At 43.2% G+C, this 17,724-nt stretch overlaps 1 protein-coding gene across 5 annotated transcripts in view; it reads left to right on the top strand.

Moving 5' to 3' along the window:
- Nucleotides 1–17,724, top strand: part of PRPF40B (pre-mRNA processing factor 40 homolog B) — a 100,287-nt gene that overhangs the window by 40,914 nt on the left and 41,649 nt on the right. For all 5 annotated transcript variants that reach the window (XM_068267716.1, XM_068267717.1, XM_068267715.1 and 2 more), the window contains exons 10-14: nucleotides 902–947; nucleotides 3,197–3,376; nucleotides 5,033–5,144; nucleotides 14,012–14,076; nucleotides 16,813–16,977. In XM_068267716.1, coding sequence (XP_068123817.1) covers nucleotides 902–947; nucleotides 3,197–3,376; nucleotides 5,033–5,144; nucleotides 14,012–14,076; nucleotides 16,813–16,977 — 568 coding nt within the window. The remainder of the gene's footprint in view (nucleotides 1–901; nucleotides 948–3,196; nucleotides 3,377–5,032; nucleotides 5,145–14,011; nucleotides 14,077–16,812; nucleotides 16,978–17,724) is intronic.

Genomic DNA, 17,724 nt, shown 5'->3' with positions numbered 1-17,724 from the left:
GCAGAGCTGAGATTCGAACCCAGGTCTCCTGTGTCAGAGGCAGAGCCCTTAACCATTACACTATCCAGCCACCACCTGTGACTTACAAGCTGGTGGTAACAAAACTGCACCGTGGCTGGAAAACAGAGGATTGTTGAGGACCGGCGCAGGACAGGACTGCAATTGGCTAGCAGAAGCCCCAGGTAAGTGAAACTCTGTGGATCCGAGATAAACTTTGTGTTCCTTTCATGTAGTTTATAGGGAATTCCTCAAGCCAAATACTTTTCTTGTTTTGTTTTAATACTCTAATTCCCTATAAACTAAATAAACCTTGCCCACAGCTCCTTTTGTGCCTTGTAGCAAGGGCTTATGGGAACTCAGTCTGGGCAGGAGGAGGAGGAAGTTATTAGCCATTGATTTCAGAGGCAGAGGGGAGGAGGGAGGAGGAGAAGGGACTGAATTTACACACAGTCAAGCTGATAGCATCTCCAGCCTGTAACAATGTGACACACAGAACATGGCTACTGTCATTGTATCACAGGAAGAAATAATCATATTCTGTTGAAGCTGTTTGCAGCTAGATTTGCTGTGTAAACTATCTAAACTTTAGATAAGATATACAGACAAGTTACTTGTTATAGTTAGTTTTTCATCTCGGATCCGCTTTAAGTCAATCTTCAGTTCCGCTTTAAACATGAAATTAAAAAGTGGGATATCTCACTATCTGAGTAATTTTTAGGAGTTGAAGGATAGATAAAATTCTCTCATCCATTTATTTTCACCTTAGTATTCCTCTAAGTGTTAAATACGTTATATTATGTTTGTGTGGTTGCATTGATATAACTTTTTTAGTAGTCATTTCAGAACAGGTGATCCAATATCCTGAGGAAATATGATTGAACTTTGTGTGTTTGCTTTGCAGCTTTGATAAAACAAGAAGCAGCAGCAGCAGCAGCAGTAACAGCTGGGTAAGATTTGTCTTAAATCAGTTACAAGATATTAGACAAATATATTCTATTATACATTACTACATAACTATGTAGGTTACAGCAGTGAAGACCTTTATTATCCATTTCTTGGGTGCTGTAGATAGACATTAAATGACTGTTGGATGAAAATGTTCAAACTACCCTCAGTTACTAGAATAACAGAGTAACCAAGCAGCTCAGGGTGACCCAAACTACTAGGAATGTATAGGGGGATAAAAGGAACCAAAAAGCCCTCCTACTAAAAAAGCAAAGCTTGGTGTAATTGCCTTCTTAAAACAGAAGGAAATTTGCAATAATTCAGTTATAAGTGAACATTTGTGGTTACCCACAATGCACTACCACTAAATATGCAAATTATCCCTTTTCGCCCTTGTAAGCCAATCAAGCATCCAGAACCACTGGTTTATAGCAAGCCTATAGCTTTTAGTTTTACACAGCCATATCAAACCCACATGTAGACAGCCTGTTTCGGACTTTTGGCCCTCATCAGTACATGGCAGGGATTGATAAGGCTGTATGAAATAGGGCTTGGACCAGTACAACAGAGTAACCAAGCAGCTCAGGGTGACCCAAACTACTAGGAATGTATAGGGGGATAATTGCAAATTTCCTTCTGTTTTAAGAAGGCAATTACACCAAGCTTTGCTTTTTTAGTAGGAGGGCTTTTTGGTTCCTTTTATCCCGACTGATGTATGATTCATGCTTCCGTGTACTTTCCACTATAGTCAGATATAGAATACTGCAGGGGCCCAAAATAACGGGTTAGGGCCTAAGCCCACTTACACCGTTGTGTCCACTTTTCAGCATCTATAACATTGATGTGTTGCTGAAAAGTGGACACTGTGTTAGTGGTCTCAGGCCCTTACTATAATAGAAGTTCTATATCCAGGTTTACTATAGACTATACCTGGGGTTACTTTAACCACTTGCCGACCGCGCACTCATACCGCGCGTCGGCAAAGTGGCAGCTGCAGGACCAGCGACGCAGTACTGCGTCGCCAGCTGCAGGCTGATTAATTAGGAAGCAGCCGCTCGCGCGAGCAGCTGCTTCCTGTCAAATCACGGCGGGGGGCTCCGTGAATAGCCTGCGGGCCGCCGATGGCGGCTCGCAGGCTAAATGTAAACACAAGCGGAAATAATCCGCTTTGTTTACATTGTACGGCGCTGCTGCGCAGCAGCGCCGTAAGGCAGATCGGCGATCCCCGGCCAATCAGCGGCCGGGGATCGCCTCCATGTGACAGGGGACGTCCTGTCACTGGCTGCACAGGACGGATAGCATCCTGTGCAGCCCTGATCTCCGGGAGGGAGAGGTAGGAGAGGGAGGGGGGAGAATGTCGCCGCGGAGGGGGGCTTTGAGGTGCCCCCCCCCCGCAACTAGCCTGCACGCAGAAGCGATGAGACCCCCCCTGCACATCATCCCCATAGGGGGGAAAAAAGGGGGGCGATCTGATCGCTCTGCGTGCCCTCTGATCTGTGCTGGGGGCTGCAGAGCCCACCCAGCACAGATCCCTTCAAACAGCGCTGGTCCTTAAGGGGGGGTAAAGGGTGGGTCCTCAAGTGGTTAATGTACTTGTAATGGAGCTTGACCGGGACCTGGACATTTAGTTTATTATACCGCAAGGTTTACTACAGCATATGAGCGTTTACTATAAGGAGATTATGCTGTAATATCAAAATTGCTTTATGAATAGTGATACACTCCGCTCCCCCACAAAAAAATGTGCAGCTCTGATTGTGGAACATGTTCCAATGGAAATGCCCTATATGTACTTAGAACAGTAGTTAAAACATAACTTTAGTTATATTATACTAAAATGCAGCGTTCTGCCATAAGTGTGATAAGAGCTCTTGTTGGAGTCACTTCACATCTGTGACAGGGTTATTTTGAGGTGGGGGTTCTTTCTGTTCTGTAGTATCTGTACTCACCAGTACACCTGGCGGAACTCAGCTTTTTCGTATGATCTGATAAATGTTATATTTTAACTGCTGTTCCGAGTACATATAGGGCATTTCCACTTGGTCATGCTGCATATTGTTTCCCTTGTGCTACCCTTCAGAGTGTTTTGTATGCAGACTTTATTATGACTAGCAGAAGCTTATGTTTTTTATTGCTGAAAATAACTATACATCAATCACAGGAAATAATAGCGTAATGATAATAGGAACAGTTTATAATAATGTTAGAAAATGATGAAAGGATATAATGGGAATGTCTTTTTCTATACTAGAGCTGACCATGAGAGCCAGTCTGCTGCATCTAGTCCTCGTTCTACAGCTCCGTCTGATGCAGAAATGACACCTACAGAGGAGATGAAGGCCACACAGCCCTGCCTGCCAGAGCCCATTGACATAGCTGAAACAGAAGCTGTACAGGAGGAATCTACAGTGTACCAGGAAGACCTCAATAGGTAATCCCACCTCTAAAGTCATACCAATTCCAATTTAAGTTTAGAAGCCACCTAAGTAAGAAAGTATACACTCACTGGCCAGTTTATTAGGAACACTTGTCTAATACGGTGTTGGACCCTTTTTTGCCTTCAGAATTACCTTAATTCTTCTCGGCATAGATTCATCAACATGTTAGAAGAAACATTCCTCTCACATTTTCACACACACACCCTAGTCTCCATAGAAGGCACTGAAGTTGCTAGTAAATGTTTCATTCCTAGGTGCTACCATCATTGAGATGGGTGGAGAACACCCAGGAAAAAAAAAAAAAGCTCAGCAAAGGCTGTTCTTCTAGATACAACTAAAAAAAATGTGGAATGTCACAGAAGCTACTGACCAGCTTGTACTCCACCACCATTGAATCAATGCACTGCTTCTCTGTCATTACCTGGTACGCAGGTACTTCTGTAAGGTACAAACTACAGAGACGTGCACTAATAAGGGGATGCGAGGAAATTTGGGCCCCCAATTTCGGCTAGTAGAATATCGGTATAATTACCAATATTTTACGTTTTAAAAGCGTAAATTATCGTAGTAAAATTTCAGAAAATAATACCAATATTTTAGTGCAATTTATCCATACACTACTCTCACACAGAACCCTCCATTACCAATGCCTAACCTTAACCATCTCCCCACGCCTAACCCTTAGAACCCTCCCCCCACGCCTAAGCTTAACCGCCTCCCATCTCACACCTAACCCTTACAGACACCCCTCCATGCTGAACCTTAACCGTCTCCCACCTAAACCTTACCCCCCCCCCCTCGCCTAACCTTAACTGCCCCCCATACACCTAAGGGCTAGTTTCCATTAGAAGTGGTGCGATGCGGCTACATACCCACATCACACCGCGGGTGTCCTGAGCCCAATGCACGGCAACGTGCCGCACAGCAATGTCCGCTGCTATTACTATTTTGAGTCGCCACCATAGATGCCATTATAAAAAGCGGCTTAAGTGTGAAATTTGCTATTTATTGGGTGCCCTTAGTGTAAAAGTTGCTATTTATCGGCGCCCAAATTTCACACTATGGCCGCTATTTATAATAGTGCCTATGTAGCGCCCAGGTTTCTAACCATAGCAGGCACACAAATTTCCCGCTGCACTACAGAGGTTCATCAGCACGGCTCATCTGAACACCTCTGCCACCTCTGGAGCTCCTCCACATCTCTAGACAGAGAACCAGGGCCAACAGGATAACGAACCACCCCTTCCACCCTGGCAATTACTTCCTCAAATTTCTCCCATATGGCCACCGGTACAGATCCAACCCCACTAACACATCTAGGCACAGGAAGTATTTTCCCAAGCTGTCCTGCTCCTGAACTCAGTCAGGACCTCCTCCCAACCTAATCTCCAATATCTGTATTATTATTGTTATTATTATTATCATTGTTGCATCATTTGTCTTCTTGAATTTATATTCATTTCGGTTCAGCTGCGCTATTGCTGAGCCTATGTGTGTATTAAAACAACTCCATGTGCAACCCCATCGTACTTGGCCAAAGAGGTTCTGAAGAAGAAGTTGGCTAATAAAGTGGATTCTGATTCTGAATTAATTTACTGTATTTATTACATGGCATCCTAAAAAACTGATTAATATATTCCTGTTTCTAGTGATTCAGTAAAAGTAGTGGATAGAATTGATGTGGAACCAGAGAAAAGATTTTATCACTGGAGCACAAAGGAAGAAGCAAAACAGCTGTTCAAGGACTTGCTAAAGGATAAGGTAGGATGACATCTGCTGGTGTACATTATACACAATAGTATATATGACATCAGCATAAGTGCAATATAAGTTGTAAGAGAATGTGGGAATCTAATACCTGGTACACACTATGCAATTTCCCGTCAGATAGATGGGGCGAATCAATCATTTCTGGCAGGTCCGATCTAATCTCCAATCGTTTTTCGAATCGTTTTTTCCAATCACTTCTATATGAAATCGATCAGAAAAACGATAGGAAATCATATCTGACCTGTTGGAAATCATTGGTTTGACCTGTTTATCTAATGGCAAATAGCATGGTGTGTACCAGGCATACAGGAGAATCTTATACCAGCCATACAGCCTTGTAGGGTCAAAACAATGCATGTCTAGGCAGCCCACATGGATCCAATGTACAGTCCTTATGGGGATGAACAGGCTGTTCGCTGAAAAGTCTGTCTTTCGATTAGATAATTTAGTTGGATTATTCCGTTAGATCGAATATAAAGATTTTTACAGCATGTCAGATCTAATTTTTCTCAAAAAAACTGGATAATTGTTCGAATTTCTTGATCGAGAAAAAAAATATTTTCAACTTTCATTTGATTCGATCATTTAGATAGAATAAAGGGGATAATCAAACGTTTTTATTGTACCATGTATGGCCACTATAATGAGATTTTTTGAAATCTCTTGCAGTATTGGTGGTCCCATATGCAGGCTAATCATTGTTAGGACCTATCAGAACTGTAGAATATTGGGTAATTATCATCCTATGACCTAAATTAGAGAGAGCACATTATGCTATTCCAAAAGCATGACTGATGTATATTCGTGTAATTGCGTTTGTAATTTCATAATTATTGCAGTTTTATTATGTGTTTTTTAAAACCAGCAGGGAAGTTTATTTTAGGTAATTATACATCCAGCATAGATACATTTAGCAAGTGGAAATACCAAATATACTGAGTTTTGTGCATACACATATCTGGAATTACAGTCCAATGGTACTTCAGGCAACAGTTTACAATGTTTGCATATCAAGTATTACATTGCAACCGAAAGCAATTGTCACACTGCCACTGCCAATAAATACATCTGGGGCCATTGCCTTCATATATACACTTATAGCCAGTAATTGAGAGAGGACTCTCCACAGTAACTCTGCAGTATTAACCTCCCTGGCGGTATGATGAATGCGGCTGCGCGGCCGCGGGAGGGTTTTTTTCACTTTTTTTTTCTAGCATGTAGCTAGCCTAGCGCTAGCTACATGCTTCCCCCCTCCCTGCGGCGTCCCCCAGTACGCGCCGATCGCCGCTGGCGCATATGCCCATCCGGAGATCCCATTCTGAACGGGATTTCCATGAGGGCTTCCCCCGTTGCCATGGCGACACGCGCGATGACGTCATCGACGTCGGGACGTCAGAGGGAGTCCCGATCCACCTCTCAGCGCTGCCTGGCACTGATTGGCCAGGCAGCGCACAGGTCTCGGGGGGGGGGGGCACCCTCTGTTGCGGCGGGTATCGGCGAATCGGCGCGGGGCGGCGGCGATCGTAAGTAAGACGCAGCTAGCAAAGTGCTAGCTGCGTGTATGAAAAAATAAATTATGCAGATCGGCCCAGCGGGGCCTGAGAAATCCTCCTGAGCGGCTTACCCCGTGTCCAGCACGGGGTTTACGCTAAGGAGGTGACACAGTTGATATAAGGAAAGGGCATATACAGTGGGATGCGAAAGTTTGGGCAACCTTGTTAATCGTCATGATTTTCCTGGATAAAAAATGTCAGTTAAATATATTATATAGGAGACACACACAGTGATATTTGAGAAGTGAAATGAAGTTAATTGGGTTAATTGGATTTACAAAGAATAATTCTGACAGTACTTTTGAACCTATTTTTTATGGTACTTTTGGTCAGCCATACTATCTCAGGAAAAAAAAAAAATATATAAGTAGATAAATACTTGCTCTACTTACATAACATATGTATTGCACTGACCACGTTATGATTCCTGTGAATTGTATAAAGGAAGAGTAGAGAATCATATTCTAGACAGTTTCCATATTTACTGTGGCTATTTTGAAGCCAGTCGGGATGTAATATCCTAAAATTCTTAATAATATCGTGCGCTCCTCTGTATTTAATCTCCACTTTCAGACTGCCCAAAAAACTGCCAAATATGCCCCTGGATCGCTCTCTGCGAAAAAGTGTGTGCTACACTCAGAATTATAATTTGATAAAAAACAGTTCAGGGCTCAACAGGTAATAAACATAGTCCTTCTCAGTGAGAACTCTCAAAATTCCTATATCTGATCACCGATTAAACCACAATCCATAGACACGTCAGTCTTTATAAAGAGAACCAAGTCTTTGTAGCTTGATGCTAATAAATTGTGTTATCTTCATACATTCCCTATAGAGAAACAATATACGCTCACCAGATTCTGTGGCTAATCCTTTCAGATCAGCAAAAAGCGTGTTTGGCTTTGCCAGCTGTCATCAATCGCATCTGCTCCAGTGATGCTCCTCAGATATCCGGATACATACAAAGAAAATGAACAGCAATAGCATAATACTGTTTGAATACTCTACAGTTTAAAATTGCCACCAGTGCTCCCAGTTTCCAATACAAACACCGCGTGTGCCTCCACCTCATGGATACACAAGCCTCTCACCAGATGCGGGCGCCGACCCGTAACAGACCAGCACAACAGCGTTTTTCTATATCAGTAGTATCGTTTCCTCCAGATTAATACTCCTAGAGCTCAAATAAGGTTGTACATAGCGTAATTCCGTTTTATTTAATACATAAGTAAAAGTAGTGCACTTACAATTTCCATCTAAAATTTGCGCATGTAAAATTAAGAACAGGATCCTTCAGCGTCTCGCCGACTCCTCAGGCTCCGGGAGACCCAGGTGGTCACCATCATTGTCATTTCAATTTTAAACTAACATTTATTGTATAGATGAATAATGATGTATGATGTGAACATTATGGTATACTGAAAAGTGTGGGACGTTTAAGTAGTCCTCATGGGCCACTAGCAACAAGGATAAATCACCCGGGCTATTCGAATTTAATTCTTTAGGGCTATTAAATAAGGATGAGCTTGTCTCATTTTAATTATATTTTAATTTTTTACTTATGGGTTAAGATTGTCGAATTTATAGAAGGGAGCAGATGTTTGTGTAAAAGATGTCTAAAGAGACGTCTATATGCACATTAAATCCAAAAATTCCCCCCTCCCCCTATGTTTTTTGGTTAAAGCAAAGAAAATAAAACACGGGCTCGCTTTGACTAGTAGTCCGCCTAGGCTGCCGTAATTGGTTCTACTAAGACTTGGAATCCGCATACGCTGACATATTCAGCGATGTTGCGGGTAGAAGGGAATCATGGGCAATGTAGTCCATAGACAAGCGGACAGCCTAACACCCCAAGGCTTCTGGGAGATGTAGGCTGAGAGCGGCGCTAGCACCAATAGAAAACATTGCGAGAACGGGCACTATGGGTAATGTAGGCTGCGGAAGTGAATGGCAGCAGTAGTGGCCAATGAGAACGGCTTGAGCAGGTTACCATGTGATGTGGGGGGAAGATACTAAAGGCGTCTCCTGGCTCTGAATGGCCAAGCCCCTGATGAGTCAAGTGACGAAACTAGTTGGGCGGAGCCTGAGGAGCCGGCGAGATGCTGAAGGATCCTGTTCTTAATTTTACATGCGCAAATTTTAGATGGAAATTGTAAGTGCACTACTTTTACTTATGTATTAAATAAAACGGAATTACGCTATGTACAACCTTATTTGAGCTCTAGGAGTATTAATCTGGAGGAAACGATACTACTGATATAGAAAAACGCTGTTGTGCTGGTCTGTTACGGGTCGGCGCCCGCATCTGGTGAGAGGCTTGTGTATCCATGAGGTGGAGGCACACGCGGTGTTTGTATTGGAAACTGGGAGCACTGGTGGCAATTTTAAACTGTAGAGTATTCAAACAGTATTATGCTATTGCTGTTCATTTTCTTTGTATGTATCCGGATATCTGAGGAGCATCACTGGAGCGGATGCGATTGATGACAGCTGGCAAAGCCAAACACGCTTTTTGCTGATCTGAAAGGATTAGCCACAGAATCTGGTGAGCGTATATTGTTTCACTATGGGGAATGTATGAAGATAACACAATTTATTAGCATCAAGCTACAAAGACTTGGTTCTCTTTATAAAGACTGACGTGTCTATGGATTGTGGTTTAATCGGTGATCAGATATAGGAATTTTGAGAGTTCTCACTGAGAAGGACTATGTTTATTACCTGTTGAGTGCTGAACTGTTTTTTTATCAAATTATAATTCTGGGATGTAATATCCGCCCTTAGTCTCCTCTGCCTGATTTGCCCGCCCTTCACTATAGAAAGTGCATTGTTTCAGCCTGAGAAATTTTGGCCAGTCAAAGAGGAACAGAGGTGTGGGAGGGGAAAATAGGAGGGAAAGAGGCTTCAGCCAATCAGGTTGCATTAGCTAAGTCTGAAGGGAAGTAGGGAAGCAATAAAAGACAACCCAGCATGCCCTGCAACTTCTCTTTTGTGTACCAAATTTTCTGTGTACCAAATAAGAGTCATATAAACTGGGGAATGATAATTTATCAACAAGAAAAGTAATAGTGATTTTAACTTTTGGATTGCCTGATTAACATCCTTATTACTTGTATACCAGATAAAAATAAAGAATTGATTTTTGATTTTATGCCTGACAGTTACTCTTTAAGTGCTGTTTCCTGCCTGGCACAGAAGAAAGATTCAGAGATAAATCGTTTAGTGTGCTTTTGCATTGACTCATCAGATATGACACCCAAAAGGCACAACCTTTGGTCCATTTCCACTGGGCACCCCATTTTTGTTGTGTAGAAATTGTGTGACTTGCAGCCAATACTGAGAAATGGTGGGGCATTCCCATAGTAAATCATATAAAGTAGGGGCAGCAAAAATGTATTATGATTTTTAACTCCATAGTGATTTTTGTTATGTAAAAGTTATGAATGTAGGTTCTATGCACACAGTAAGGTCCAGCATAATGGCAATACCATATAGATAAATAATATAAATATCATTGTTTGTTAGGAAAGATATCTTACCTTCAACGCATGTTCACATTACCAGTGCTAAAAAAAAAAAGTGCTAAGAGCGATTGGCAACTTTGCAGGAACTGCTTGGCATTGGCTGTCCCTCTACGGGTGCTGCCAGACACTTTAAGTAGGTTCAGACTGACGCTTTCATCAACTAGAGCTGAAATGCACTGACTGACGATTGCTTGTGATTATGGTGGTGATGACAGTCATTTTTTAATTGGCTCTTTTAAAGGTCAAATGCCTTCAGTAGGATTTCTGGGAAAGCCGGCCAGTGTCAGAGCCTTGTACAGTGAAGTGGCCTGGCCACATTGAGACCTCTGAAGTTTATATTGTCCTAGCCTTTTGCTGGAGAGCACCAAATACATTCAGTAAACACTCACAATGTAAGCTAGTTCTTAACCTGAATTAAGCTTTCCTTTCTTGACCTCATCTTTGCAAAATTCTGCATACCTAAATAACATTTACCAATGCATATTGTCAACTAACTTTTCTGGGCAGAACTAAAGAATGTCAGAAATACAGAACTACAGAATGTGCTGTCTCTGTTTCATGGAAGTTCATGGGAGTTTCCATCTTGCTTTCTGCAAACTCTGAAATGTACTTTCCTGCAGAGAACAGGATTTTGAAGAACCAATATTGTGAAAAATTTAAAATACATGTAAACAAACAATTTAGAAGTACGTTTCTTCCAGAGTATTTATTTATTGTATTTATGAATCGCCAACATATCACACAGCGCTGGACATTACCTAAGGTTACAAACAATATTTAGGGGTGACATACAGCAATAAGACTATACAGGAATACATGCAAACCATATCACGCAGCACAGTATGAGTACAAGGTAATGCTTAGTCAATCACTGGATGGGAGCATGGAGATTAGGCAGGTTGAGTTCACTCAAGAGTTCACTCAGATCCATAGGAAGGGTGTACAGTAATGGAGGTGCACGAACAGGTAGGAAACATAAGGAGGACCCTGCCTGAAGGCTTACAATCTAGAGGGAGAGGTAGGGACACGAAAGGTAGGGGACCAGAGTTCAGCTACGGGTTTAGAGCACTAGTAAGGGGGATAGACCAGAGTGAAAAGGTGAGTTTTAAGGGTCTTCTTGAAGATGTTGAGGAGGAGGAAACCTTAATTGGGGGAGGTAGGGAGTTCCATGGTGTGGGAGCAGCTTTTGAGAAGTCCTGGAGGCATGCATAGGGTTGGGTGATGCGGGGGGGGGGGGGGGGGGCAGTCAGGTGAAGTTCATTGGAGGAGCGGAGTGAACGGCTAGGTGTGTACCTCTGAATAAGATTGGAAATGTAGGTTGGGCAGGTTTTGTGGACAGATTTGTAGGTCGGCCACAGTATCCTGAATCTGATTCTGGACTAGATAGGAAGCCAGTGGAGGGATTCACAGAGGGGAGCCGCCATGGTGGAGCGATGGGAGGAGTGGATAATTCTGGCTGCCGTATTTATGACGGACTGCAGCGGGGCAATTCGGGTAATTGGGAGACCAGACAGAAGGGCATTGCAGTAGTCAAGGCTGGAAAATATGAGGGCATGGATGAGGAGTTTGGTGGTGATAGCGGTCAGGAAAGGGCGGGTCTTGCAGATGTTATGGAGGTGGAAGATGCAGGACTTTGTGAGGTTTTGGATGTGGGGGGTGAAGGAGATTGCGGAGTCCAGGGTGACACCCAGACAGTGGGCTTGAGATGTAGGGCGAATGGTAGTGTGGTAACAGTGACATTCACATCTGGGAGAGTCAGGGATGGTCAGGGTGGAAAGATCATAAATTCCGTTTTGTCCAGGTTTAGTTTCAGGAACCTATCAGACAGCCTGGAGGAGATGGCTGATAGGCAGGAGGAGACCTTGTCCATGGTAGTGGTGGATAGGTCAGGGGTGTGGAGGTAGATCTGTGTGTCATCTGCATACAGATGATAGTTAAAACTCATGGAGGAGATAACATTTGCCAATGGAGGATGTGTATAGGGAGAACTGTAGGGGGCCAAGGAACGAGCCTTGGGGGACTCCTACCGAGAGGTGGTTGGGGGTGGACGAGGACTCATTGAAGGAGGTCGTGAAGGAGCGGTTGGAGCGGTAGGATGAGAGCCAGGCCAAGCAAGGTCATGAATGCTCACAAACTGGAGGAGTAGGGGATGGTCCACTGTGTCAAAAGCTGCTAAAGGTCAAGGAGAAGGATAATGGAGTATTTGCTTTCAGCTTTAGCTAAGGCAAGGTCATTGACCACTTTGGTGAGAGCCGTTTCAGTTGAGTGGGCAGGCCGAAATCCAGATTGCAGCGGGGCTAGCAGGGAGTTGGCATTGAGGTACTGGGTCAGGCTTTTGTGAACCAGATGCTCAAGGAGTTTTGAGGAAAAGGGGAGAGGGAGATAGGGCGTAAAATGCAGGGCTGTGGAGTCGGTACAAAAATCATCCGACTCCTCAGTTTATGAAACCACCGACTCCAACTCCGACTCCAGGTACCCAAAATGGCTCAGACTCCTCAACTCCGACTCCTTAGTCTAATACTTACAAGGGCTGTGGATTGGTTCAAAATTCATCTGACTCCCGACTCCGACTCCTCAGTTTATGAAACCACTAACTCCGACTCCAGGTACCCAAAATTGCTCCGACTCCTCGACTCTGACTCCACAGCACTGGTAAAATGAGCAATAAATTACCTTTCACCTATGTTGCTGTCACATACAGTAGGTAGTAGAAATCTGACAGAATTGACAGGTTGTGTACTAGCCTATCTCCTCATGGGGGATTCTCATCATTTTCTTTATTTTCAAAAGCACTTTGTGAATGGCAGTTGCTCTTCCCAACAAAAAAGTGTCCAGGGTTAAGTGAGCAGGGAGGCTGGCCAGCATCTTTGTATTAATCCTTTACAGAGGGTGTCTTTATAAAGAATAAAGGCCATGCTGAGAATCCCCCATGAAGAGATAGACTAGTCCAAAACCTTTCAGTTCTGTCACATTTCTACTACCTACTGTAAGTGACAGCAACATAGGAGAAAAGTAATTTATGGCTCATTTTACTCTGGAAAAAATGTACCTCTTATTTGTATGTGTTTACATGTACTTAACATTTTTACAATTTGTTGGAGCTACAGAGCTCCTTTAACTAACACATGACACTTCCTTCAAACACTAAAGGGTCATCTATCACTCTTGTGAGAGCTCAGAGGCAAAGTATTTACAGAGTAAAGTCTGACAGGCAACTGTCAACATTCACAGCTCTTTACTTTATAAACTGATAACTAAGTAATAAAAGTCTTTATATTCTGAAAAACGCTTGAGATGTACAAACAAAAGGTATGTGTGGAATTGTCTGTAAGATGCAAAAAGAAACACTTGGCCATTGTGTTGCCCTGCTGTGCTCCACCCCCATCACATCACAGCACAGAAAACAGAATTCATATGACCCTGAGGCAGAGTGTGCGGACAGGATCACAGGCATAGTGCCGCCCTCCTGCACGCCCTCGCCTCCCCTCGTCCGGTGACGTTACTCCCTGCTGGACAGGAAGTATGTCACTGGGATTCCCGGGTTTCCCCGTTGTTCCGCGCATGAATGCTGCACCACCGCCACCAATTTATTTAAAATCTCGGCCATTAACTTACATTACTTCCGATGCCACTAAGCCCCATCGACTTTCATTGCTTTAGCGGCATGTTGTGTCTGCAGAGGGTAACACAATGCAGGTTTTTAGACAAGTGTAAAAGGAGCCTAAAGTGTGCATCTGTGTAAGTTTATGGGAGTAGTAAGCTGTCCTGTTAATCATTTCAGGGGGTTCCGTCCACTGCATCATGGGAGCAAGCAATGAAAATGATTATAAATGATCCCCGCTATAGGTAAGAAGTCTTGATCTTATACGTAGAATGTTATTGCCTTCACACATGTATACATTTGTATGTGAGACAAAGTATGAACCTTCTGTCCATAGAAACTCTCTTCAATTGCATCTTTGCTTCCCACATGGTTGAAATGGGCAGCCGTACCTATTTTTCTGCAGTTTAAAATCCTGTTTTATAAATTTTATCACATGACCAGTAGCAATTGATATGAGATACATACAAATAAAGATTGCAAAGGGGAAAACAAAGTTTGGATTTCTCTGAGAAAATTGCAGCATACAACGATCACAGTCAGTGGTGCAAGAAGTAGTCATTCTCTGAGATCCTGACCAACAGATGATTTAAAAGTTAATTATTTGGCACCAGCTGATTAAGGGGATTTTTATACAGATAAAAACATTCTCTGCAACTGAGTGCCAACAAAGTTGTAGGAAAATATTTGTGTCTGCAGTAAAGGTGGCCATACACCTCTCAACTTGGCAGCCGATAGACCATATGATTTGATAATTATACTAGAATTGGAAGTAAATCGGTGCCCCCAAGAGCTTGCCCGATCGACAATGTGACCAATATTGGGCCAATGTATCGATCTGACCTGCTGGAAAATCTCGGGCTGACATACTTGATAGGGTAACAGTGTGCACTGTCAGGAAGAGTGATGTAACCCCGGCAATGTCCCCCAGTGTTTTATGTGATGTCACACACGCTCCCCACGTGCCGAAACGCCAGCAACCATGTGGGGGCACAAATGCGGAAGTACGAGAACACACACAGACAGCTGCAGGCAGTATAACTGCGCGGGCACTGGGGGGTGCATGAAACACTAGGGAGGACAGCGCTGGGGGCAGTGAGGCGGCGTCATAAGAGATTCCCGCAATATTTCAAGCTGAAATTGATCAGGAATTGGCCTGTGGTTTATGGCAGCCAAGAGATCTCTCTCCTATCAGATTCAGTCAGAGAAAAATCTGTTTCTTGGTCGAGCTGTTGCTAAAGTCGCTAGATGTATGGCTACTTTTAGGCTTTAAGGCCTCTTTCACAGTGCGACATTAAAGTCGCACGTTACAAAATGTTCCAACGCAGACTAACGCACAGCAATGCAAAGTCTGCGCAACATTCACAGTGCACCAGTTGCTTTGTGTGTAACGTGTAGCAATATTTAGAAAGTGCTGCATGCTGTGCGTTATAGGTGGTTTTAGCTGCGTTAGACTGTTTGCACATGCTCAGTATTGTTGTTTTATGTTTTTTGTGTGCAGGAGAGGAGGAGGGGAGAGTCCGCTATTTTGCCTAGCCACATGGATAATTAATATTCACTGCACTGCAATGCCGGTTCTCTTCCTGCTAGCAATGATTCATATGAATCATTCTCTGCCTGCTAGCAATGATTCATATGAATCATTCTCTGCCTGCTAGCAATGATTCATATGAATCATTCTCGGTTTCTGCCTGCTAGCAATGATTCATATGAATCATTCTCAGTTTCTGCCTGCTAGCAATGATTCATATGAATCATTGCCGGTTCTATCAAACGAAAACGGCGCACCAAGAGCCGCATAACGCGGATCCATGAAGCGTCCACCTTTAGCACCACCATGCGTTGCGTTAGGGGAACGTTATGCGACCTTAACGTCCCCTGCAACGCAACGTCCCACTGTGTAAGAGCCCTAAGTGTTCAATTGTCTGAACTTAACATACCATTTCTATTAACAGAATTGCATATTACACTGAAAGGCCAAGGAGATAGAGAGGACCACTGAAACAGAGTTAACAGTCACATTCAGAAAATCCAAAAGGAATTAATTGACTTTTAATTTGTGCATTGGATTTGCATTAGTAATGAACCATGTGATTTTCTGCTTTTAGATAACGTAAGCGATTGAGCAATCTGTATTGGATGAAAAAAAAAATAGGTGCCAAAGGTTTTCAACCCCCATGTAGGTCATATTAGAACATGGTGAGATACTGAAAGGTCATTAAAGTACATCTGGAATGGAAAAAAAAAGTTATATAAATGCCTCAATAGCCTCTGGTTGGTCCAGAAACTTCATGGATCCTTCTGCAGCCCATGGTTCCACGCAGGGTCCTTCTATACCCATTCAACTCACATTAGTCAAATAGGCTTCTTCTGGTCATAAGCGCGGCTATGGACAAACGCAACAAAACTGGGCATGCACGAGTAAGGTCCATGCATGCCCAGTAGAACAAAGGGCTCATGCACAGAGAAGAAAAGCTGTGCACGAGTGGCTTTGTTCTTTTGCACATGCGCGACCTTACTCACGCATGCCCAGTCTGGAGGCACTTGTCCATGGCCGGGAGCACAGCCAGAAGAAAAAGAGAGACCCTGTGCTGGAACGGTGGGCTTTCTGAGGATCCCGGAAGCCTCTGGACTATCAAAAGTCAACTACTGAGGAACGGATTTTCATTCAGGTGTGGTTTTGTGTATGTACCCACAGTGAAGAGCTATGATGGCCACACTGGACGTCAATAAATCAATAGATTGATAAACCCTACTCAAAAGCTCAAGTGCAAAAAGAAAAAAAAAAGGCATTATTGACCACATATTACTGTCAATGCATTGTATTAGACATTGCATAGTGTGTTTTTCTTTGCCCTTTATTATTAGGTTATTACTCTTCACAAATAATGTTTTACGATTGTGGGTAAATGTGGCGTTCAAATGCCATTCCTGATAATGACATTTTTGTGGGCAGTGTATTGAATTTTTTTTCCTCATAGTGCTCTACCCAAGCTGAGTGAGAAGAAGCAGGCATTCAATGCATACAAATCACAGCGAGAGAAGGAGGAAAAGGAAGAGGCAAGACTAAGAGCAAAGGAAGCAAAAGAGAGTCTGCAGCATTTCCTAGAGCAACATGAGAAGATGACTTCTACCACTCGCTATAGGTAGATGTACTATGCAGATTATGTAGAAAGGTAGATGTACAGTATACTATCTGCAGGCAATCTGCATATTTATCCATCGATCACCTACCTAACTTAAGCTATATACACAATATTGAGTTATGCAAAACAATCTTTTATGCCCAACTCTGGGGATAGTTCTCCAGCCACGCATCTTCAGACATAATAAAATTGGAAAAAAATACCGCTACACTCCACCACAGAGACAGAGCTGGACCTAGGGCAGCCCAAACCAGTCAACTTGAAGTATGAAAAGAGGGCCGCTTCAATGTCTCTGAAAAGGTTTATTAGGGACTTATCCCAAAACAGCAATAAGAACACACTGCTGACATGTTTTGGGCCAGAGTTGGTCCTTAATCATATCTTCAGACATACATGCTTGCCTGGCTCTTTTTCCAAGCAGCATGTTCAGTGCTATTGAAAGTGATCATGGGAGGAAATGCAAGATGTGTTCCATTGATAGCTGCTGTCAGGAATTCCAGTTGTCTGAATAAGAATGTTGTTAAAATTCACCAGTTGCCAGACTAGTATATGGACACATAAAGGGAATCTAAGGTGAGGGTGATACAGTTGTTATCATATTTTTTTGCAAATTGCATGGCTGATCATCTGCCTGCCATAGACACTGAACAGTACTGGACTGGGTCACCAGGGGGATGGGTAAATCTCCGGTGGGCCCTTCTGTAGCCCTGAACAAGCATGCAGATCAGGTGCTCTGACCAAAAGTGT

Source organism: Hyperolius riggenbachi, chromosome 2 (genome assembly GCF_040937935.1).
Source record: "Hyperolius riggenbachi isolate aHypRig1 chromosome 2, aHypRig1.pri, whole genome shotgun sequence".
NCBI classification, from domain to species: Eukaryota; Metazoa; Chordata; class Amphibia; order Anura; family Hyperoliidae; genus Hyperolius; species Hyperolius riggenbachi.
This window is presented reverse-complemented; position numbering and strand designations above follow the sequence as displayed.